Here is a 24,740-nt window from a genome sequence, read left to right as displayed (position 1 = left end):
AGGCAGACCATTCCATAAAAATATAGCTCTATAGGAGAAAGCCCTGCATCCAGCTGTTTGCTTAGAAATTCTAGGGACAGTAAGGAGGCCTGCGTCTTGTGACCGTAGCGTACGTGTAGGTATGTACGGCAGGACCAAATCGGAAAGATAAGTAGGAGAAAGCCCATGTAATGCTTTGTAGGTTAGCAGTAAAACCTTGAAATCAGCCCTTGCCTTGACAGGAAGCCAGTGTAGGGAGGCTAGCACTGGAGTAATATGATAAAAACTTTTGGTTCTAGTCAGGATTCTATCAGCCGTATTTAGCACTAACTGAAGTTTATTTTGTGCTTATCTGGGTTGCCGGAAAGTAGAGCATTGCGGTAGTCTAATCTAGAAGTGACAAAAGCATGGATACATTTTTCTGCATAATTTTTTGACAAAGTTTCAGATTTTTGCAATGTTTTTTTATTTATATATCTGTTATTTTACAAAGATGAAAAAAAAATGTCCTTGAAATATTCTTGATATGTTCATCAAAAGAGAGATCAGGGTCCAGAGTAACGCCGAGGTCTTTTACAGTTTTATTTGAGATGACCGTACAACCATCAAGATTAATTGTCAGATCCAACAGAAGAACTCATTGTTTCTTGGGACCTAGAACTAGCATCTCTGTTTTGTCCGAGTTTAAAAGCAAAAAATGTGCTGCCATCCACTTCCTTATGTCTGAAACACAGACTTCCAGGGAGGGCAATTTTGGGGCTCACCATGTTTTATCAAAATGTACAGCTATGTGTCATCTGCATAGCAGTGAAAGTTAACATTATGTTTCCGAATGAAATCACCAAGAGGTATAATATGTAGTGAAAATAATAGTGGTCCTAAAACGGAACCTTGAGGAACACCGAAATGTCAGAAGACAAATCATCCACAGAGACAAAATTACATCTTTCCGACAGATAAGATCTAAACCAGGCCAGAACTTATCCATGTAGTCCAATTTGGGTTTCTAATCTCTCCAAAAGAATGTGGCAATCGATGGTATCAAAAGCAGCACTAAGGTCTAGGAGCACGAGGACATATGCAGAGCCATTAAAAGGTAATTTACCACCTTCACAAGTGCAGTCTCAGTGCTATGATGGGGTCTAAAACCAGACTAAAGCGTTTCGTATACGTTGTTTTTCTTCAGGAAGGCAGACTTTTAGTGAGTTTGGTACACATCCAGTGGATAGAGAGACGTTTATTATGTTCAACATAGGAGGGCCAAGCACAGGAAGCAGCTCTTTCAGTAGTTTAGTTGGAACAGGGTCCAGTATGCAGCTTGAAGGTTTAGAGGTCAAGACTATTTTCATCAATGTGTCAAGAGATACAGTATTTAAAAAACTTGAGTGTCTCCCTAGATCCTAGGTCCTGGCACTCAGGACAACTTAGCTTTGGAGAAATACGCAGATTTAAAGAGGAGTCCATAATTTGCTTTCTTATGATCATGATCTTTTCGTCAAAGAAGTTCATGAATTTATCACTGCTGAAGTGAAAGACATCCTCTCTTGGGGAATGCTGCTTTTTAGTTAGCTTTGCGACAGTATCAAAAATACATGTTGGATCGTTTTTATTCTCCTCAATTAAGTTGAAAAAATAGGATGATCGAGCAGCAGTGAGGGCTCTTTGAAACTGCACGGTACTATCTTTCCAAGCTAGTTGGAAGACTTCCAGTTTGGTGAAATGCCATTTTCAGTTTGTAGCTGCCAGTTGAGGACTTGTCAGGCATCCTTTTCTCAAACTAGACACTAAAGTACTTGTCCTCTTGCTCAGTTGTGCACCGGGGCCTCCCACTCTTTCTATTCTGGTTAGAGACAGTTTGTGCTGTTATGTGAAGGGAGTAGTACACAGCGTTGTACGAGATCTTCAATTTCTTGGCAATTTCTCGCGTGGAATAGCCTTCATTTCTCAGAACAAGAATAGACTGACAAGTTTCAGAAGAAAGTGCTTTGTTTTGAGCCTGTAATTAAACCCACAAATGCTGATGCTCCAGATAAACAACTAGTCTAAAGAAGCCCAGTTGTATTGCTTCTTTAAATCGGAACAACAGTTTTCAGCTGTGCTAACATAATTGCAAAAGGCTTTTCTAATGATCAATTAACCTTTTAAAATTATAAACTTGGATTAGTTAACAATGTGACATTGGAACACAGGAGTGATGGTTTCTTATAATGGGCCTCTGTACGCCTATGTAGATATACCATTAAAAATCAGATGCTTCCAGCTACAATAGTCATTTAAAACATTAACAATGTCTACACTCTATTTCTGATCCATTTTTTTGTTATTTCAAATGCACAAGAAAATATGTGATTTTCTTTCAAAAACAAGGACATTTCTAAGGGACCCCAAAAGTTCGATAGGTAGTGTATATATATTTTTTTACATTGTTTGCAAACTGTGGGGCTCAAAATGACTGGTCGCCACTGGCTGAATTAAATGTAATTTTACAATTTAAGGCTTTGAAAATAAAACGCTTAGTATATGCTCACTGCTCCGTTGACATTTCAGGGATGAGCTTGTTTTTGTGAGAAATCTTCAAAAAAGCACAGTAATGTTGAATAAATATGAAAAGCATATGCTGAAATATAAAAATAGAACATGTTATGTCTCAAAATCGATATCCATTTTACCTCTATGCAGAAAGATGACATGTTCAACGGGAAAGTGACCCCGTCAGATAGACAGCAGCCTTAATTATTGCACAGAATCCAGCCTAGTTGATGAGATGCGTTTTTCCAGATTTAACACTTTTTTTCTCTGTCTTCTATTGATTTAGTAACCATAATTCTGTCCATCCTGCACAATGTGAGAACTCCAATCATTTTTGTACGGAATATGATCGAGACATGGAATTTGGGCCATCCAGGCTGAATCAAATCAGGTGTTGTGCCAGAATCCCCCCCCCCCCCCCCTTCTAATTTCCTTAATTTTGTGGCTAGTCAAATACTTTCTGTGGCACACATCAGAGTCAAATACTTTCTATAGAACAAACTTCACGTCAGGATAGGCAACCGAATTGAATAAATGTGTGTTATATTAAACATAAAGGTAAGGGCGACATGGGCAGCCGCCCAGTGCGGCATTTGCAGGGGCGGGGGCTGAAGGGGAGGTTCGCCCACATTCAGCTAGAACCGCCACATTCACTTTGTTTAAAAAAATACAAGTAATATGATTATTGTGGCAGATGTATGTGTGTATATAGCACATTTTATGTTTAGGTTTTCAATATATCACAAACTGTTTCTGCATATTGGTTTATAGTCACACCGAAAACTGCAGACAAAAATGCTTTCTGCTACTAAGATTAGTGAAATGTAGGCAAAACTGACAACGGAGTGAAGGGCAGAAATCTCAACTGGCAAGCAAGTCGCAGCAATGAACAACGCGAAGGAGGGGAGAATTCAGGCACCTGTTGTGATTGGGAGTCCCATAAAACAACGCACAATTGGTCCAGCGGTGATTGTACATACGATGTTGTTCTTAACGGACTTGCCTAGTTAAATAAAGGTTAAATAAAACAAAAAAAATGGTTTTCTTCGAGGAGTATCTACCCCCCGCCCCCACAGACACACCAAGAAACGAAATTATCTCTGAACAAGTTCTGACTGCATTGCATTACAGAAAAAAAATGTTGTCCTTCAATTTTGGTAATCGTAAACAGGTTTATTTTCTGCCACATTGTGAATTTAAAGCCAACCTGCCTGTCAAAATAGCGTATCCATGGTAACGTAGTCATAGTGAGCACGAGGACAACCAAAGTCAAACAATCAGAGCTCCCAAGTGTTTCGTCCTAGGGAGCACCCAGTGCGGAGAAGACCAGTGCCGAGAAGACAACGAACTACAATACAGGTTGGCCATTTAGATCAGGGGGATTTTTTTTCATATCAATATTTATCTTGCAGCTGGCCATTTGCATAAGCGGGCAATTTGAATACAGCCAGACGCGCAGTCACACGGTCAAGGTGTGGAAGATATTTTGTTTTATCGCCCTTGTCCTATATTAACAACAGTATGGTGGTTGGTCTATATCGTTATGATGAATTCATATCTGTTCATAGTTTCAGCACTAGTATGCTGTTATCAAATTTTATTTCAGAGAGGGGTCTCAATTATGGGGAAATCGTTATGTCTATAAATTAACGTCGAGGCAGCGGAGACCCATAAATAGTATAATTTATTTATTAATATAAATAACATAAAACAGATAAAACTGGGCTATTTTATTGAGTAAAGCAACTAAACAGTCGTCACACTGATTTTGCTCAAAAATGTAAGAAATTTTAACGCGCAGCTGAGCATATCCCATTATGACATAAATGATGTGCACATCACTATTGCACCACAGTTAGTCTGGAACACCAACCAAACAGACAAACGATCTCCAGACACCAGCACTAACTCACCAGCTCTAAAAAGTTAGGCAATTAACCAAATGAAGGCAATCTGCTTTCCACTATCCTAAAAGGGCAGTTTTTTAATGAAACTATTGGTATGAGCATCCAGCAAGTTTAAATTGACTCTAATTCCATCTGTCCTTGTCCACAGACTAATCATGTCAGGCACTGATGTTTGGGTTGGCTCCTGGAGGCCCCACAAGCCCAGAGGCCCCATTGCTGCACTCTACAGCAGCCCTGGACCCAAGTATGCCCTGCCTGGAGCGACAGGTACAACTAACTTAGTGATTGATTGACTGACTGATTGATTTATTGGTTGACTTGTTATCAACCTTTTGTTTAGTTGGTTGATTGTTTTTTATTTTGGGGTATAAAAAGACACATGGGCAATCATCTTTGCCTCTTCTTTTTCAGGTCTGAACTACCATGACCCCAGGAAGCTGAAAGCACCGGCGTTCAGTTTTGGGACACGCCATCGCCAATTCAGCTCAGACTGCTCCCCCGGGCCAGGGTACTTGGTTCCCTCCAACATCACCAGGATTGGGCGTGACGGGACCCCTGCATACTCCCTCTACAGCCGCCCCAATGACCCCCAGCTGTTCCAAACCCCCGGACCTGGTCAGTAACACACACACCCTTTCTTTTTTGCTCCATCTGCATGTGTTTTAGGTCAGGATGCACAGTGGTGCCTTAATGATACCAGTCAGACAGAATGTGGTGGTACTCTAACAGTGGATCTAAAGTATGACGAAAACCTCCTTAACATCTGGAAGATCATCATGCATTGCTTACTGTTTGGGGTTTTAGGCTGGGTTTCTGTACAGCACTTCGTGACATCAGCTGATGTAAGAAGGGCTTTATAAATACATTTGATTGATTGATGTTTCAGTAACAAAAAACAAACTGGTCCTCAGACATCAGTGTCATTTCACATTTTCTGGTACATTTACATGTTTCTTTTACAGATAACAACATTTCTATAATTTCTACATCCAACTTAATAGAATGTCAACTTTTCTTTTCAAGAAGTGGGAACCCTCGATATTTCAAATTACACATCTGTCAAGTTCTAAAGCCTTTAAAAGAAAAGTGAACTACCAGTTTCCTTAGACAGAGAAGGCCATAGGCTAATGTAAGACACAACTATTTTAAGATATTTCCAAACCCACAAACGTAAAATCCTATCTTAACTAAGGTGTGATGTCTTATCAACCCTGAGGGCCACCAAGGCCGAAGCCTTATATTTCTTCATCATTAAACAACGATCACCTTTGGAGTGTATTACATCAGAAGGACAACAACATATCCATTATCAGGACAGACCACCTCCATAGAGGAATGTAGCGTGAAGATAAACAAGGCTAGACATTGGCTCAAATGGCAGCCTCTAGCTCAGGTCCACCTGCATGTAAAATGTATGCACGCATGAGCCTCTAGCTCAGGTCCACCTGTATGTAAAATGTATGCACGCATGGTCAAGTCGCTTTGGATAAACACACACACTTGCCAGTACACACACACACTCACACACACACAAGCATGCTCAAAACGCACACCGTCTCTCAGAAACTACATACACACATACAGACTCAAGACTTAATTCTAACTGTCTGTTTGGTGTTTCAGGACGCTACTCCCCTGAGAGGTCAGGGAAGTCTGCATATTACTCTGCCCCTGCCTATTCGCTGTCTGCCAGGAGCAAAGGCTTCCGCAACGACCAGACCCCAGGTACCATCCTCTTCAATAAATCCAACACTGTGGCTTTAAGTGACATGGAATAGAATGTTGGCTGTAGAATTTTAAAATGTGATCAATCAAATATTCAGTGAGCATGTTCGATGAACACTAAAAATATGATAGGATTGTGGAATAGAATGTTGGTGTATTTACGAAATGTGATTGTTTGTGTCCTCTTTCTCAGGCCCTGCTGCTTACATGCTGCCCTCTGTGTTGGGGCCTGCTACCGTCAACAAAACCTCCGCCCCTAACTTCTCCCTTCGAGGACGCAGCAAGATCGGCAGCTTCCACGAGGACCTGCAGAAGGTAGATCTGCCTTGTCAAACACAGACTCTTCAAAATTGACATCTCATCTGTCTTCCCACTTTATCGATGATGGACAGATTGAGTTAGGTAGGCCTGTCGTTCATTGTTTTCTTCCCTCACACTTCTTCCCTGTGTGTTTCCATCTGTATGTCAGACTCCTGGCCCAGGGACATACAGAGTGGTGGACCCCTGCACCTACAAACACAAACCCCCCCACTACAGCATGACAGGACGCAACAGCATGCCTGGAGACACCACCAGGAAACCAGGCCCTGGAGCTCACCACCCTGAACAGGCAAGCCACCTCATCATAACCATATCACACTTCTATAACTGTGTACTTATACAATAATTAAAATAGTAAAATATCTTATATAAAGTTTGTTTCTACCCTCTGTTGCATGGGTAATGCACTAACTGCCCGTCTTCCGTTCCTAGGTGACCTTCACCAGGATCAAACCTCCAAGCTTCTCTTTCGGAATTCGTCATTCTGAGTTCATCGCTCCGCTTATAGTGGACTTGGCGGAATAGGAACCCTTCCCATTCCTCCATTTACCTCATTCCTTCCCAACATCCCTTTTCCTCATCCCTACCCCCTTATCCCAGCAATAAATTCAGCAGTATCAAAATGCTCTGCAGTGAAGAAAGTAGTTAATTGTGCCTTATTGTTCTTATGTATTGCCTATCCTGCATGGAGTACAATGATGCTGGAAGACAAGCTAACCTGCTAACCAAGCTAATCCTTGTTGATGATTAAAAACAAAAGTATATTTTTTATATGAAGGCTATGTTTTATCACATCAATTTGATTTGAATAACTGAGAAAAACACATTGGCTATCACGCACGCTTGAACGTTATGAATACTTATGTGGGGGGAAAGGAATAGGCTTGTACTACACAAACACTACTTCACCTGTGGCCTCCCTTCATATTTTGTGTTACTTGTATGCTGCATGAATGCTATGATTTGGGGAACACTTTTCTTTGGCCCAATACTGTTTTAATTTGCACCACACGAGATTCAGAGTGTGATATTATGCCAAAGGTTTATGACCACTTTCAGTATTAAAATTATTCTGAAATACCTAGTATTATATTTTATTGTTCCAATACCAAAGATGTGGTTTGATATAACATTGAACTGACATGATTCTTCTCAAACCATAATGACTTGGCTATGCTCACTCACTTTGATGTTATAACATGTCAAACGTGTACAATTGTGGTGATAAATAACGCTAGTTTTAAATAAATACATTTTCAACGAATATACTTTTTTCTGTCATGGAAAAATAAACCTTTGGACAATCTTTGGAAATAGACCAATATAACCCATTTTCAGGCAATAATAGGAACAGCCTCGTACAAAAAAAAGTGGGCTTTTAAGCGTCTGCGTTGCATAGAAACAGAAGTTCTCCGGAGGAAGCTGTTGCTACAAAAACATGAAGATGCTAACTACATCGTTTTGAAAACTAGCGTTTTGCCAACGATAACGTTTTTCTACTTATTTTTCTAGACTACTGACCGCTAAAGCAGGTTTCTAGATATAGCGTTATATCAGGGACATAGCAATATCCCTGACTGTGTGTTATGTTAGCTACCCTAACAAGTAGCCTGTGCACTGGCTAGGCTAACGTTACTCTAGATAGCTAAACAACGTCGGGTTGAAAACATGCCCGTTTCGACAGCTAGCTAATAAGTTAACTTAGACATGACTTCGAATGGGTTTGGATCATATTTTAAGTGAATGCATGCAAATATGTGTAGCTATATCTAGTTAGTTAGCTAACGTTAAGCGGTTACTTGCTGTTAATCACAGACTCACAGACCTTTTGCCAGTTAACTTCTAGCCACGTACTTTACTGTAGCTAGCTAACGTTTGTTTACGTTCTCTAACTAGCTAAGCTGCTGTGAGACGCAGCTCATCTCCCCTTTCTAAAGGTAGAATGGCAGGCGACGCCAGTGGCATTCCTGAACTGGACCAAGATAAATATGATGCCGATGAAGAAGTCAAGATAATCTGCCTTGGCGACAGTGCAGTGGGAAAATCCAAGTAAGTTAGATGGGGAGCATGCCATCGTTTTCTTGTCATTTTGTCACTGCAAACACATCTCAAAGATGCTGAACGTTCTCAGTAAAGGTAACTACATTTTATATCAGCAGTAGTGCTTACTGTTTGTGACCCAGGAGAAGATGTTAACAACTGCCTCTTTGCTTTACAGGTTGATGGAGAGGTTTCTGATAGACGGATAGTATCCTTTCTCACACTGGCGCTCTCATCTATAATTTGTGCAATTGGGTTTTGAGTGTTGCATGATCGCATAAGAAATTCATCAGTCTTTTAGCTTGATGTAGCTAACTAAGTAATGTTAGGTGTTGCCTAAAATTGATAGTATTAAACTGAAAAAAAACCCAATTCCTTCTCAATAGTTCATGCAGTAACTGATTTGGCTTGTAGCAGGTTAATCATCCAGTGTGCCGACAGGCCTTTTGACCAGCAATGTGTAGCTAGTACAGTACAGAGGCTTGACAAAGTTGTTTATTCTATTCCTTAACTTGTTCTCCAGTCATCCCCAGCAGCTGTCAACCTATGCCCTGACGCTCTACAAATACACTACCACCATCGACAGCAAGGCTGTATTAGTAGGTATGTTTATCAATTGTTTTCTTATCAAAATGTCTGGTTTAGACTGAAGAGTTGTTAAGGCTATAGTAAACTGATTTGTTATTGCTGTGAACCATAATCTTGACATTATGATTTTTGGTTGACTTGCTATCTGTTTGGTTGCCTTCAGCTGTGTTTGTGCTTATGTCTGCCCCAAAGACTTCTGGGATACGGCCGGACAGGAGAGGTTCCAGAGCATGCATCCCTCATACTACCATAAGGCTCACGCTTGTATCATGGTAAGACTTCACACTAGCTCCTAAGACGACAACATTACTTCAAGGCTCATACTTATGTCATAGCTTGTATCATTCATTAACTGTACTTGTCTTTGTCAGGTGTTTGATGTGCAGAGGAAGATCACTTATAAGAACCTGACCAGCTGGTATACAGGGCTGAGAGAGTACAGGCCTGAGATACCCTGTGTGGTGGTGGCTAATAAGATAGATGGTGAGTCCAGCCACACAGGCTAATTTTAATAATATTTTATTTTGTACTTTTTGTATTTTTACTCCGTTGTTTGCAGCTGATATGAAGGTGACCCAGAGGAACTTTAACTTTGCCAAGAAGCAGGGACTTCCTTTGTACTTTGTATCTGCTGCTGATGGGACCAATGTAGTCAAGGTGAGGATGGACAACATTGTCCTGAAGAGACACACAGTACTCTGTATACTGTATTCCTTTGCTTAGAAAAGGTTTTTCCAAGTTTTAGTTTTACTCTCTTTCGAAATGTGTCCCAGATGTTCAAAGAATCAATCAAAATGGCAATGTCTTACAAGCAGAACTCTAGTGACTTCATGGATGAAGTAATGCAGGAGCTGGAGGTACAGTACTTATTTCCCTCTCTGGATATTCGCTCACTGATCTTATACACTCATATCTTTTGCTGTTTCCATCTCCTTAATTTACTGCAGCTATTTCACTGACAGTTGTTCTGGTTATGTCATTAGAATGAATGTATTTGGTTGAGTTCACATTTAATTGAACAGAAAATGTGAATGGTAACACATTTGGTCTGGCGTTTAGGCTCTGCTCTTCAAGGTTGCTCCCACCCAAGGAAATGCTCAGGTAATGAACCTAACAAAGCTAGGGGTAAGGGAGCAGAGTATCTGCCATGCCCTTGATAAACAGAAGAGCAGAACCAAAAGGCAGCAGTTTGCTGAAGTCTATTTGAAAGAAGTGCCATCATGCTGTGTGTTCAATGTCTGATTGATCAGAAAATCAGCTGATACTGTCAGCTTACTAATCATGTGACTGACTTGGATTCGTGCCAGAACCAGCTTCGCTTGATGTATTTGACTGATAGTTGCTCTGGATAAGATGACATTTAGGTCATTTAGCAGGCTGACTCAGCTAAATGACTTTGCCACAAGCAGCACTGCAGATATTGCGATGAGCAAGATGCATGACTTATTTTCAGTCAGACACAGTATCTGCGCATGCGCACGGGTTTACTTCAAACTTTTGCAACGTGGTAGCCACGGGACCAAAACAGCAGAGAAGTTGAGCCTCGCGCTTCAACGCTGTTAGTTGTTGGGGAAATTGACTCACTATGCTGTTTACTTTCTGTATCTACGTCATATCGCTGAGTCTATCTTAATATGTTTTATTTTTCATCCTTGACCTGTAGAACTTTTGAGCTGGAGCAGAAGAAGAAGGAATCGTTAGAGATGGCTGAGGGACTTAAACCAGACAGCCCTGAGTCTGTCTGTCTGGCTGGATGTTGATGTGGATACATTACCCTCACATTATGGACACATTATTTTTACATTATACTGGCATTGTGTATATGAGAGCTGATTCTGACTGCACCGCAGCTATGGATGCTGTGGATATGTTATCCTAACTGTGTTGACATGATACCTCTTTACCATGGGAGTGGCTGTGCTCCAGAGTCTGTAACTGATGCTGTGCATATGTCAACTGTGTTGACATGATACAGTGCCTTGCGAAAGTATTCGGCCCCCTTGAACTTTGCGACCTTTTGCCACATTTCAGGCTTCAAACATAAAGATATAAAACTGTGTTTTTTTGTGAAGAATCAACAACAAGTGGGACACAATCATGAACTGGAATGACATTTATTGGATATTTCAAACTTTAAAAAAAAATCAAAAACTGAAAAATTGGGCGTGCAAAATTATTCAGCCCCCTTAAGATAATACTTTGTAGCGCCACCTTTTGCTGCGATTACAGCTGTAAGTCGCTTGGGGTATGTCTCTATCAGTTTTGCACATCGAGAGACTGAAATTTTTTCCCATTCCTCCTTGCAAAACAGCTCGAGCTCAGTGAGGTTGGATGGAGAGCATTTGTGAACAGCAGTTTTCAGTTCTTTCCACAGATTCTCGATTGGATTCAGGTCTGGACTTTGACTTGGCCATTCTAACACCTGGATATGTTTATTTTTGAACTATTCCATTGTAGATTTTGCTTTATGTTTTGGATCATTGTCTTGTTGGAAGACAAATCTCCGTCCCAGTCTCAGGTCTTTTGCAGACTCCATCAGGTTTTTTTCCAGAATGGTCCTGTATTTGGCTCCATCCATCTTCCCATCAATTTTAACCATCTTCCCTGTCCCTGCTGAAGAAAAGCAGGCCCAAACCATGATGCTGCCACCACCATGTTTGACAGTGGGTATGGTGTGTTCAGGGTGATGAGCTGTGTTGCTTTTACGCCAAACATAACGTTTTGCATTGTTGCCAAAAAGTTCAATTTTGGTTTCATCTGACCAGAACACCTTCTTCCACATGTTTGGTGTGTCTCCCAGGTGGCTTGTGGCAAACTTTAAACGACACTTTTTATGGATATCTTTAAGAAATGGCTTTCTTCTTGCCACTCTTCCATAAAGGCCAGATTTGTGCAATATACGACTGATTGTTGTCCTATGGACAGAGTCTCCCACCTCAGCTGTAGATCTCTGCAGTTCATCCAGAGTGATCATGGGCCTCTTGGCTGCATCTCTGATCAGTCTTCTCCTTGTATGAGCTGAAAGTTTAGAGGGACGGCCAGGTCTTGGTAGATTTGCAGTGGTCTGATACTCCTTTCATTTCAATATTATCGCTTGCACAGTGCTCCTTGGGATGTTTAAAGCTTGGGAAATCTTTTTGTATCCAAATCCGGCTTTAAACTTCTTCACAACAGTATCTCGGACCTGCCTGGTGTGTTCCTTGTTCTTCATGATGCTCTCTGCGCTTTTAACGGACCTCTGAGACTATCACAGTGCAGGTGCATTTATACGGAGACTTGATTACACAGAGGTGGATTGTATTTATCATCATTAGTCATTTAGGTCAACATTGGATCATTCAGAGATCCTCACTGAACTTCTGGAGAGATTTTGCTGCACTGAAAGTAAAGGGGCTGAATAATTTTGCATGCCCAATTTTTCAGTTTTTGATTTGTTAAAAAAGTTTGAAATATCCAATAAATGTTGTTCCACTTCATGATTGTGTCCCACTTGTTGTTGATTCTTCACAAAAAAATACAGTTTTATATCTTTATGTTTGAAGCCTGAAATGTGGCAAAAGGTCGCAAAGTTCAAGGGGGCCGAATACTTTCCCAAGGCACTGTACCTCTTTACCATGGGAGGGCTGTGCTCCAGAGTCTGTAACTGATGTTGTGGATATGTTATGTACACAATGTGAGAATAATGTGAATATGTTGTCCTTACATCCTCATGTTTGTATTTTTTGTTTTATTTTCTGCCATGAAAGAGACATGGTTTTATGGAGCTGATGCTGCAGAAAATGTTAACCTATGAGCCATATAATAGTAGTGATCTGTGAGAGCTGGGGCATTCTATTGATGTGAGAACAAACATATTGTAGGATAGATGTTATGGCAGGCATGGTGAACATCTGCCAAAGTGTGTGACGCAGGCTGTTTGAGGTTATTCTAGAATGTGATGCCTTGTAAAATGTGGGACGTGCTCTATACCTATAATCCCTATTCTTGGTATTTTATGATAGCAAAGTGAAACTGTGAATGTGAACTCCGCTGCTTTGTCATCAGCTTTCGCCCTCTTATGCCTTTACCATACGTGGCATGTGTGTGGCGATTTGTACAATGTGATAGTGAAGTACATGTATGTAAAGGCTGCTATTGTTGCTCTAAGTGCTACAGTGTAAAGCCAGAGCGTTTATAGGTCATGCCTTTAATGTATCTTAAACAATGAATGTACCTTGTAACCATGTGATGGCATTAGCGACTGTGTGGTTTTACTCAACACTTGTGACCTGGCTGCATCAGTAAAAAGACTGCATCAATGTCACCAATAATTCATTCCAGTGCAGTTACTGATATAGTTATCAATATACAGGTTAGATATACACTGAGTGTATATCTCACCTCCCACCCCTTTTGCTCTCAGAACAGCCTCAAATCATTGGGGCATGGACAGTACAAAGTGTCGAAAGCATTACACAGAGATGCTGGCCCATGTTGACTCCAATGCTTCCCACAGTTGTGTCAAGTTGGCTGGATGTCCTTTGGGTGGTGGACCATTGATTCACACGGGAAACTTACACAATCCATGTCTCAAGGCTTAAAAATCCTTTAACCTGTCTCCTTCCCTTCATCTACACTGATTGAAGTGGATTTAGCAAGTGACATCAATAAGGGATCATACAGTAGCTTTCACCTGGTCAGTCTGTCATAGAAAGAACAGGTGTTCTTAATGTTTTGTATACTCAGTGTACATTTTAGTCAACTGGAAGTGTTGCAGAAGTACTGAAGATACCTCAGAACTACAACGAATGACCACTTCAGAGGTTCTCGATCTAAGTGTATTAGACCTCTTCGGGCTGGATTCAATCCTTATCCCTGATGTATCCCGAGCTGAAATGTAAAGGTTGTTCCCGAATGAGCTGACATTTTGCAGCGTTTACAATGAAGGCAGTCTCCGGGAATGCAGGAATATTGCCTTTAAATTGAGCTATAATGAATGCAGATACAGATTTTAATTGAGCTCTTAAAATGATGCTCCAGAGGTTTTGCATAATTCATTCGTTTTGAAAGTAGTGATCACAAGGCAAATGGGTCCCCAAAAATGTTGCACAATTGTGTACTACGACATCCATTTTGTATGATATATTATGTCCTGTAATAAAAAATGTTACAAAATCCAATTTGTACAATATGTTACGGATTTGTCATTTCTTAAGATCCCGGACTGCATATTTAATGGAATGGTATGGAAAATAACTTTGTTTATCTGTATGATATCTCATGTATCCTATGAACTGTGATAACTTGTCTCTTGCCCGTGTGCTTCACTCTCAAGGTTTTTGCCAAGGTTGTTAGTGTAATTTCAACCACCTTCAGAAATAACCACAGCTCAAATGTTAACAATGAATACATTTTTGAATTCTGTAATGACTACTGGGAAACTGCAGAGCCACAAGGCTGCAAAGGGCCAGGGTCAAAACTGATATGGCATTTGGCACAGCTAAAACTCTGGCCAAAGTAGATCTCAGTAGCAAGACCAATGAGGAGCCGACACACAGAAGTCATGTTTTTAATTATAAATGTATTACATAATATAACAAACATAGATCTCTGTGGTGGAGCCATCACAGAACTCAGGTCTCTGGACCTGCCTCAGCCTCACTACCCCGCCTCCCTTCTCTATATGTTCCCTTATGGATGATAAGAGAACCATGCCTCTGGGTGAAAAGGGTTCTTGTCAATGGTGCGACTAACCGTAATATGTGTTTATTTTTATTGTTCTTTTTCCAGAAATCTACTCAATGGCCAGTGTGTCCTCTCTTCTATTCCAAGTCTATACCCACTGCTGCCCCCCCCCCCCCGACCCCTTTCAGCACGGTGTGTTTGGGAGTAGACACTCAGATGCTAGTTAGAAGCAGGTAACCTAGGTGTCTCCCTCTCTACAGACCATTTTCATTTCAACAGGAAAATGACACTTGAGTATGCCCTTGCTGTATCTGAGATTACATAGAACTGTATCTTAAAATAGCCACAGTAACACTGTCTAGCGAAAATCTGTACATATATATAGCACCAAAGTCAACGCTACTATATTATTCTAGTTAGCTAGCGATCTGACCTTCCACATTTTCACCTCCTATGCTGTCAGGATTCATTCAGCAATGCTAAACTACTGAATAACATGAATCTACTGAGGTTGACATTGTGTTCATCATTAGTTTAACCCAGGCTACAGTTCTGTGCGGATTTCAGTGCCTTGAAGAAGATATAGAGCTGGGATGCCTGGGGGATCAAGAGGAGGGGATGTTTAGATGGGCCAGGCATGGTCCAGACATGGCCTGTAATAGATCCACCCTGTTAAACTTCACAGTGCAAACAAGGAGAAAATCAACAATGAAAGAAAAACCCCTTTGAATGATGATAATATCATTTGATCCAATGGCGGGTCTACCAGATCCCCCTGGATTAAAAAAAAGGAACCACGACTCCGTCTCACCATGTAGATTGTGCTTTGTTGATTAGAAAAGAAGATGAAGTCGACCGTACAGAGAAAGTCATTGGTGTGAATGATGTGTCTGCCTCAGCTCTCTGTGTCCTGTAGCATGGGTTTGCATCTGTATAAGCTACCTGTGGTAAACCCACTGAGGGGTTCAACTAGGTTCTCCATCACTAGGTTCTTTCCTAACAAGGAAAGCAACTGGAGTCCAAACTGCACTGTGTATATGAGCACACGTGCATGCCTGCGTGTGTGTATAGTATGTGTGTATGTATGTGCTGTGTGTAAACCCATGTCAGCATCTCTCAGCATCAGTTAGACAAGCGGTATAACTCATCACAGTTAAACCAAACAATACTTTGATACCTTGTCTCAAAAATATAAATATAAATGTTAATAATGCAAAGCTCATAAAATCCATTTTTCAGGTTATATATATATTCCTTTACAAAACATAAAAACGTCTGCAGTTCCACTTCAAAAAGGTTGTGTCCAGACAGTGAAGCTAAATGAATGTCTGTAGTTCTCAAGATTCCCAGGAGATGGCACCATATTACTGAGTAACAGCTCAACAACATCTAGACTAAGGTAGTACTAAGGAAGAAGAAAAATATACCATTGAAAGTTTATTTTTTGGCACGTTTTTCCTTCTTTTTTTTCTTTTTTTTGTCAGTCCTCTTCAAAATCACCTCATCATAGCATACCCTTAAAAACTCTGAACGTCTGAAAAGGGAAAAGAGGACAGTGTATAACTGGATGAAACGGGGAGCAGAGGGCCAGTGCTTCTGGTCATGGAGAGAGTCATAGAGAGGTGTTGTAGAGCAGATGGTAATACTGTAATTATCTGTGTCTCTGTCTCCCATTAAAGCCACAGCCCAAACGCTGCCCCCCACACACACAGACAGGGGCTACACAGGAACAGACAGAATGTAATAAATAAAAATTGAAGTTCTCCCCAGTATATTCTCTCTCTCTTTCTCTCTCTCTCTCTCTCTTTCTCTCTCTCTCTCTCTCTTTCTCTCTCTCTCTATCTCTCTCTCTCTCTCTCTCTTTCTCTCTCCTCTCTCTCTCTCTCTCTAATAGATATCAAAGGGTCCTGTAATGATTATACATCTGGATTTCAGTGTGTGCACCACGTGTGTGACACAGCCACTGCCAGGAATCTCTGATGTAATTAAGGCTACAGTGGACCACCTTTGAGGGTTTGAACAACTTACACGCACACCCACCACACATATACACACCCACCACACATACAAACACACACTACCACACACACACACAGCAGAGATGGGGTTGTGTACAGAGAGTCAGGGTGTTCCTCCATTCACAGCATACATGCACTGTAATGATAGGTGGCTGTAATGCTAGCACCTTGTTTTGTGCAAATCATCTCCTAGTTCATAGAAAATAATAAAAATCAGATCACACCTTTTTTTCCTAGGTGGTTAACTATGCATATATGCCAAACATTCATATATAGATCTATATAATTTTTGATTTTCAAAAATGTATATGAAAACTATCATATATATACATTGCTTGTGATTAATATAAAAAAGCAAATATTCGTGTTTTGTTCAGATTTACAGTGTGAAAGTCCTTTTGAGAGGATCTACTATTTTCTGTTTCTCCTTTTCTTAATGTTCACTCTGAAATTCATGTTAGGCGAGTGAATAGAAAAAATGTATCTTCTAAACATCATAATCCAAGAGCTACAAAATCCACACCTCCATTATAGAAACACAAACCAACAATCAACCCAACACAAAAGCCAAGGAGTCAGACGGTATGGTAGTGTCCCAAATTATATCCTTTTCCTTATATAGTGCCCCAAAATGTAAATCTCTGATCAAAAGAAGGGCACGGTAGGGATAAGGATGTCATTTGGGACAACACCTATGTCACCAGAGTCATAAGTGAGATCGTCTGTGAGGTCCGATGTGAGACAGTGAGTGTTATCCCTACAACGTTTGCACAACATTGAATTTAACATCCGCTTACTCAAAACGGTGACAAAATAAAGTTTCACAGAGATAGTTTGGACTGGTGTGTGGCTCCGTGACAAGGATATTCACTTAGCATAAAGGTTTCAGTGCTGCTGTTGACTAGTAAAGGTTTTAGTGGTTGTAGTTCCACCTGGGTCACATTCAGGGGACTCTATACAACAATGTAGATATAAATGTATTATAGAGAACAGACATGCTTCACTGTTGTGAAAAATATTTTTTTTACCTACAAATAACAATAATAAACTTGTATAATAGGAAATCATGTCAACTCTTTATAAGACGCTCATGACAGTTCTATCATGACAGTTCTATCATGTCAGTTCTATCATGTCAGTTCTAACATGACAGTTCTAACATGACAGTTCTATCATGACAGTTCTATCATGACAGTTCTATCATGTCAGTTCTAACATGACAGTTCTATCATGACAGTTCTATCATGACAGTTCTATCATGTCAGTTCTATCATGTCAGTTCTAACATGACAGTTCTATCATGACAGTTCTATCATGACAGTTCTATCATGTCAGTTCTTTCATGTCAGTTCTATCATGTCAGTTCTATCATGACAGTTCTAGTATGTCAGTTCTATCATGCAAGTTCTAACTTGACAGTTCTATCATGACAGTTCTATCTGCAGTATTGAGAACATTTCTTCCTCCTGAACACACCATTGTTGTTCTCCCAGAGAGTATGGATCTAACACTGTGCTGTTGTGTGAATGACACTCACTGTCTCTGACTGTTGAGAGAAGCAACTCACATTACAATTGTTGATTTTGTTTTTTTAAACACCTTTCTTAAGACATCCCGTTCTCCCAAACCATTGTCTCAGATGTATGTAATGATGCTACCGGTCTTCGTTTGGATGAGAACTGTGTGTGTTTGTGTGTGTGTGTGTGTGTGTGTGTGTGTGTGTGTGTGTGTGTGTGTGTGTGTGTGTGTGTGTGTGTGTGTGTGTGTGTGTGTGTGTGTGTGTGTGTGTGTGTGTGTGTGTGTCTGTGTGTGTGTGTGTGTGTCTGGGGGTGTGTGTTTGTGTATGTCTGGGTGCCTGAATATAAGGGTGTTATTTGTTTGACTATGTGACTGTTCATGTATATATATATATGTCTCTATATCTGAGTATGTGTTGAGGTCACAGGCTCACTGGGGTTAAACTGGGATGTCACACCCCTCACTGCCCTTCGGTATGACGGAAGACCGTAAGAAAACAAACAGAAATTAAACCACAACCCTCTTTTCAAGACGTGATGCAACTGTTCATGCTTCTGTTCAGGAAAGGGTGACCATGTAAGGACAGTTCATCAACAGTGGGTTGTATATAGAATACCATGTATAGTTTTACTAAAGTTGTATATTTTATGACAAAATGTCATTTGTATATATCTATTAACTTTTTTTCAAATATATATATTTATATAATTGGTAAAAACAAGTAAATTATTGGTGCAATAAATGTTAAAGTTTTCTCTCTGTCCTTTGTCTAGAAGTAGGAGTCAGATGCTCTTTAGTTTATTACATATCTTCATTTTAACATTCTGTCGTTTTTTCCCCCCTCAAAACTATTTAAATACATTTATATCATATTTATCTATAATATTCCCTTTGGAAACCCAAAGCAAAATGTTTTGATTATGAAAAAAGCCACTAGTGTTGGTTAAACATTCTCCAAATATAATAGATAGCGTTGTCAGTCCTCGAGAAGGTCCCAGGATGGAGGAGTTTTCCCTATGTGGTCTCCAACGCGGAGCTCCGTCTCTGGGCTCAAGTGTTTCTAGTTTAATTACAATGCCAGGCAGAGAGGAGAGAGGCCCATGTCAGTACTGTCAGTATGTCAACATTATGTTAGTTCTAGATCAGTACTGTGTCTATACTCCTGTGTTCGCTGTCGCTGAGCGGATCTCTGAACTTTCCTTATGGTTAGAGATTCATCCTCCTCCTTCTTCATGCAAATGGGGAATCCTTCAGAGGCCAAAAAAACAGCAGGCAAAGAGATAGAGGGAAGGGGTGGAGGGAGGAAGAGAAGGAGATGTACAAAGAAGGAATGGTCTGTCGGAGAGGTTAAAGGTGTGACTAGAGGAGCAACAACAGAAGCTGTTACAAATAAATGTTCTAATAGGAGCTCATGCAAGATTCGCTCCTGCAAAGAATTTATTTGAAGTAGAAGTCTAAGTATTGTTATCCATTAGTTTACTCCAATTAGGGCAGGGGTGGTAGGCTTAGGGGAATTTAATAAAGAAGGAAAATATATTTCATTAGTTTACTCCAATTTGGGGAGGGGTGGTAGGGTTAGGGAAAAATATATATAGAACACCTACTCATTCAGTGCAGTGCTGAGAGCAGAGTATTAATACAAAAATGTACACTTTCAGAAACATCCAAATGAAAACAAATTCACCTAAAAATGAAAACTAGCTGCACCTAAAAATGGAGCTAGTTTAAAAGCTCTCTCTTGTTTTCTCTCTGTTTCTGTCTCTCTCTCCATCACCCTCTCTCTCTCTCTCTCTCTCTCTCCCCATCTCCCTCTGTCTCTCCATCTCCCTTTCTTTCTCTCACTCTCCATCTCCATCTCCTTCTCTCTCTTTCTCTCTCTCTCTCTCCTCTCTCTCTCTCCCCCTGTATCTCCATCTCCCTCTCTCTCTACCTCTCTCCCTCTCTCTCCACATCTCCCTCTCCCCATCTATCTCTCTCCATCTCCCTTTCTTTCTCTCCCTCTCTATCCCCCTCTCTCTCTCATAGCAGGGGTCAGCTCTCCAGCAGTTGTTTAAGTGCTCGTTCGATGTTCATGCGGTGTCCCACGCGCGTCACCCCCAGCTCAGCGAAGTCGTCCTTGGTGAGTGCCGGGAGGTGCGAGCCCTCGATCTCGTGCTCCTGAAAGCCGGCCCTGTGCTCCCCCAGGTTGATGCTCTCCAGCCAGTCTCCAACGTCGTACTTGTTCCACAGGTGGAGCGGCTTCTGGTGGAAGGGCCTGAGGGCCAGGAGGGGCGAGCCCAGCCCGGGGGAGTGACAAGGGGACGGGGAGGGGGAGCGGGACCGGGCGCTGGAGCTCCTCATAACGAAACGTACCTCTTTGGGCTCATGGTGCAGGCTGAGGCTGGACGACTTGAGGATGGTGTGGTGCGGCATGGTGGGTGAGGTGGGTAGGCCGAAGCCTGGGAGTCGACTGAGGGGGTCACCCCGATCCGGGGAGCCCGAGCCAGGGCTTGGAGTGCGGCGTGTAACGGGAAAGCGGCTGCCAGGTCGGATGGTGTAGGTGGTGCCGTAGCTTCTCTGGGAAATGGTGTGGAGCTCTCCTAGACTGCTGAAAAGTCTGGAGGGGAGAAATATGGAGAGAGAGAAAGAGAAAGAGAAAGAGAAAGAGAGAGGGAGGTTAGGAGGGGAAGAGGGTGAGAGGGATACAGAGAAAGAAAGGTACAGAGAGAGCAAGCGCAATGGGATGTAGAGAAAGAAAGCCAGAGGTAAAGAGATATTAGAACAACATCACCGTGTTTTTATCTATAAAGCTTCACACAAGTAGAAGAGAGCCACAAGAGCTATTAGATCTGTGGAGCCTTTGGAACATCAAGCCACTCAATGTGGTCTGCAGGGTTAGTGACTGTTAGTGAGAGCAAGCTACGTAAACTCACAGAAAGTTCAAAAGCTTCAGTATCTTCAACTATTTAGTTGGATCATGACTTAAAGGCCTACTACAGAATGGCCCACTCTCCTTGGGCTCAGGAGAGAGGAACATACTGAAACATTCTGGAACCTGAACATACTAAAACATTCTGGAACCTGAACATACTGAAACATTCTGGAACCGGAACATGGTAAAGCATGTGACAGAGCAAAAATGTGTTCTACAGTGCCTTCAGAAAGTATTCACACCCCTTGACAACATTTTGTTGCGTTACAGCCTGAATTCGAAATGGATTAAATTATTGTTTTTCTCACCCATCTACACACAATACCCAGTAATAACGAAGTGAAAACATATTTGTAGAATTTTTGCAAATTAATTGAAAATGAAATACAGAAATATCTCATTTACATAAGTATTCACACCCCTGAGTCAATACTCTGTAGAAGCACCTTTGGCAGCGATTACAGCTGTGAGTCTTTTTAGGTAAGTCTCTAAGAGCTCTGAACACCTGGATTGTGCAACATTTACCCATTATTCTTTTCAAAATTCTTCAAGCTCTGTTAAATTGGTTGTTGGTCATTGCTAGACAACCATTTTTAGGTCTTGCCATAGATGGTCAAGTAGATTTAAGTCAAAACTGTAACTCCACTGTCTTCTTGGTAAGCAACTAGTGTAGATTTGGCCTTGTGTTTTAGGTTATTGTCCTGCTGAAAGGTGAATTAATCTCCTAGTGTCTGGTGGAAAGCAGACTGAAACAGGATTTCCTCTAGGATTTTGCCTGTGCTTAGTTACATTTAGTTTATTTTTATCCTGAAAATTCCTCAGTCCTTATTATATGTATCAAAGCTGGGACCGAGAGACTGAAAAACAGCTTATATCTCAAGTCCATCAGACTGCTTAACAGCAATCACTAACTCAGAGAGGCTGCTGCCTACATTAGGACCCAATCTCTGGCCACTTTAACACTTTAATAAATGAATCACTAGTCACTTTATACAATGCCACTCTAAATAATACCACTTTAATAATGTTTAGATATCTTACATTACTCATATCACATGTATATACTGTATTTTCTATGATCTATTTCACCTTGCCTATGCTGCTCGGCCATTGCGCATCCATATACTTATATGTACATATTCTCATTCACCCCTTTAGGTTTGTGTGTATGTAGTTGTTGGGGAATTGTTAGATTACTTGTTAGATATTACTGCACTGTCGGAACTAGAAGCACAAGCATTTCGCTACACTCGCATTAACATCTGCTAAACATGTGTATGTGACAAATAAAATGTGATTTGATTTGATTTTGACAAGCATACCCATAACATGATGCAGCCACCACTTTGCTTGAAAATATAGAGAGTGGTACTATTGGATTTGCCCCAAACATAGCACGTTGTATTCAGGACACATTTGTTGCATTATTACTTTAGTGCCTTGTTGCAAACAGGATGCATGTTTTGCAATATTATTATTCTGTACAGTCTTCCTTCTTTTCACTCTGTCAATTAGGTTAGTATTGTGGAGTAACTACAATGTTGTTGGTCCACCCTCAGTTTTCTCCTATCGCAGCCAGAGTTTCTGTAACTGTTTTAAAATCACCAACGGAGTGAGTGCATGCAATTAATTATGTGACTTGTTAAGCAAATTCTTACTCCTGAAATGATTTAGGCATATTTAGACATTTCAGCTTTTCATTTTTAATTAATTTGTAAAATAATTGAAAAACATAATTGCACTTTGACATTATGGGGTATTGTGTGTAGGCCAGTAACAAAAATCTAAATTGTAATCCATTTTAAATCCAGGCTGTAACACAACAAAATGTGGAAAAAGTCAAGAGGTGTGAATACTTTCTGAAGGCAATTCCCTCGGTAGTCTTTCTCTCTGTACTCTCTCTCTCTCTGTAGTCTCTGTCTGTAGTCTCTGTCTGTAGTCTCTCTCGCTGTAGTCTCTGTCTGTAGTCTGTCTGTAGTCTCTCTGTCTGTAGTCTCTCTCTCTGTAATCTCTGTCTGTAGTCTCTCTCTGTGTACTCTTTCTGTCTGTAGTCTCTGTCTGTAGTCTCTGCATCTAGTCTCTCTGTCTGTAGTCTCTCTCTCTGTAGTCTCTCTCTCTGTAGTCTCTCTCTGTAGTCTCTGTCTGTAGTCTCTCTCTCTGTAGTCTCTATCTGTAGCATCTCTGTCTGCAGACTTTCTCTCTGTAGTCTCGCTCTCTGTCTGTAGTCTCTCTCTCTCTGTAGTCTCTATCTGTAGCATCTCTGTCTGCAGACTTTCTCTCTGTAGTCTCTCTCTCTGTCTGTAGTCTCTCTGTCTGTAGTCTCTCTGTCTGTAGTCTCCCTGTCTGTAGTCTCTCTGTCTGTAGTCTCCCTGTCTGTAGTCTCTCTGTCTGTAGTCTCCCTGTCTGTAGTCTCTCTGTCTGTAGTCTCCCTGTATGTAGTCTCTCTGTCTTGTATCTTTCTTTGTTCTCTTTCGGTTTCCTCTCTCCGGTCACTGGCATATGGAGCGCATGAGACACGAGAGCTGCATACCGTCTAGCTAGTGGAAGATGATCCAGCAACACCAAGCTCACTTTGACAGAGCAATTTACTGAGAGTACCTCTGCTGATCACTCTCGATCTTTCACTCCCTCTCTCACTTTCCTTCTCTCTTTTGTAAATTACTTTAGTGAAACTTCATTCCGCCTCATTGCCAAGCGAGTTGTCCTCTCACACTCAGAGTCCTCATCAGCATTTCCTTAGCTCCCACTGCTCAGTTTCACTGGTGCCCATTCTAAATCCCACTGAGACTCAGAAACTGTCAGCCAACATGGTAGCTCCAGTCTCACAGACGGGACCCAGAAACTGGTACAGTTTCACTAGTGGCCATTCTTAACTCTATAGAGACTCAGAAACTGGTCCTGACTCCCAGCATGGGAGGATAGCTTTTCAGATGCCCATTTTTAAACTCTACTCTGAACTAACTTTGACATGGAAGCCCTATTCCCTCTTAAAACCCTTACCCTGACTCTCAAATAGACATGAAATGGCATGTTTTTCTTTAATGGCCCAGTATAAAGCCATGTGGATGTGTGATGGAGGGTTTGTGGTTCTGTCCTGTCACAGGAACATGATACAAGCTTCCTGTAACCTCCAACAAATTACAGAGCTGTAGCATAATTGGTCAAAACCTGACCAGGACTTCAACCACACACACAAACAAGAACACACGCAAACATACACAAATAAAAGCAGTGAACATTATTTACTTGTGTCAGCATATTTTGGGTCAAAAAGCTGACCATGCATGCAGTAAGAGTAAGGGTCATGTCTCTATTACGCTACAATAGACAGGGGTAGGGCTCTGTATGGGGGAACAAATGGTCTTCTCTATGGGAAAGAAAGGAGAGAGCGAGCTATGGCAGCTACAACACTAACTCAGTCCTCACACTGCAAATGATGTGCAAAGTAACGTATTCATACGACATCCCAGCGCTTTCCATGAATCTCACTACGGATTGTACTCTGTGTGCAGTGTTAGATAATGTTAGTAATGGTTTGAT

The 24,740-nt window shown here is 41.1% G+C and overlaps 3 protein-coding genes across 8 annotated transcripts in view; 2 read left to right on the top strand and 1 right to left on the bottom strand.

Annotated features, from left to right (window-relative positions):
* The first annotated feature begins 3,801 nt into the window (after positions 1-3,801).
* LOC139382320 (ciliary microtubule associated protein 1B) lies at positions 3,802-7,663 on the top strand. The gene is made up of 7 exons (XM_071126243.1): positions 3,802-3,867; positions 4,564-4,682; positions 4,827-5,030; positions 6,039-6,140; positions 6,334-6,455; positions 6,610-6,750; positions 6,894-7,663. Exons 2-7 carry the CDS (start codon positions 4,571-4,573, stop codon positions 6,984-6,986), a joined length of 774 nt encoding a protein of 257 aa, XP_070982344.1. The 5' UTR covers positions 3,802-3,867; positions 4,564-4,570; the 3' UTR covers positions 6,987-7,663.
* A 205-nt stretch (positions 7,664-7,868) lies between these two features.
* On the top strand, positions 7,869-14,248 carry LOC139373031 (rab-like protein 2A). Of its 6 annotated transcripts, none has more exons than XM_071113077.1 (9): positions 7,869-7,993; positions 8,399-8,510; positions 8,680-8,709; positions 9,025-9,104; positions 9,282-9,361; positions 9,461-9,572; positions 9,649-9,746; positions 9,863-9,946; positions 10,753-14,248. In XM_071113077.1, the coding sequence occupies exons 2-9, from the start codon at positions 8,404-8,406 to the stop codon at positions 10,759-10,761; spliced, it is 600 nt and encodes a 199-aa protein (XP_070969178.1). In that variant the 5' UTR covers positions 7,869-7,993; positions 8,399-8,403; the 3' UTR covers positions 10,762-14,248. The 6 variants fall into 6 exon arrangements, with proteins under 6 accessions (XP_070969178.1, XP_070969152.1, XP_070969159.1 ...); XM_071113051.1 differs by lacking the exon at positions 10,753-14,248 and adding an exon at positions 10,149-10,517 and having other exon boundaries at positions 7,917-7,993; XM_071113058.1 differs by lacking the exon at positions 7,869-7,993 and adding an exon at positions 10,149-10,190 and having other exon boundaries at positions 8,200-8,510; positions 10,753-10,918.
* Positions 14,249-20,194: 5,946 nt separating this feature from the next.
* LOC139373057 (SH3 and multiple ankyrin repeat domains protein 3-like) overlaps positions 20,195-24,740 on the bottom strand; it is a 380,732-nt gene continuing 376,186 nt past the window's right edge. The window contains exon 26 of the mRNA XM_071113096.1: positions 20,195-20,885. Within this exon, the coding sequence (XP_070969197.1) occupies positions 20,321-20,885 (565 nt within the window). The 3' untranslated portion in view covers positions 20,195-20,320. The remainder of the gene's footprint in view (positions 20,886-24,740) is intronic.

Source organism: Oncorhynchus clarkii, chromosome 2 (assembly GCF_045791955.1).
Source record: "Oncorhynchus clarkii lewisi isolate Uvic-CL-2024 chromosome 2, UVic_Ocla_1.0, whole genome shotgun sequence".
Taxonomy (NCBI): domain Eukaryota; kingdom Metazoa; phylum Chordata; class Actinopteri; order Salmoniformes; family Salmonidae; genus Oncorhynchus; species Oncorhynchus clarkii.
The sequence above is the reverse complement of the archived record's forward strand: the minus strand, read 5'-3'. Positions and strand labels throughout refer to the sequence as shown.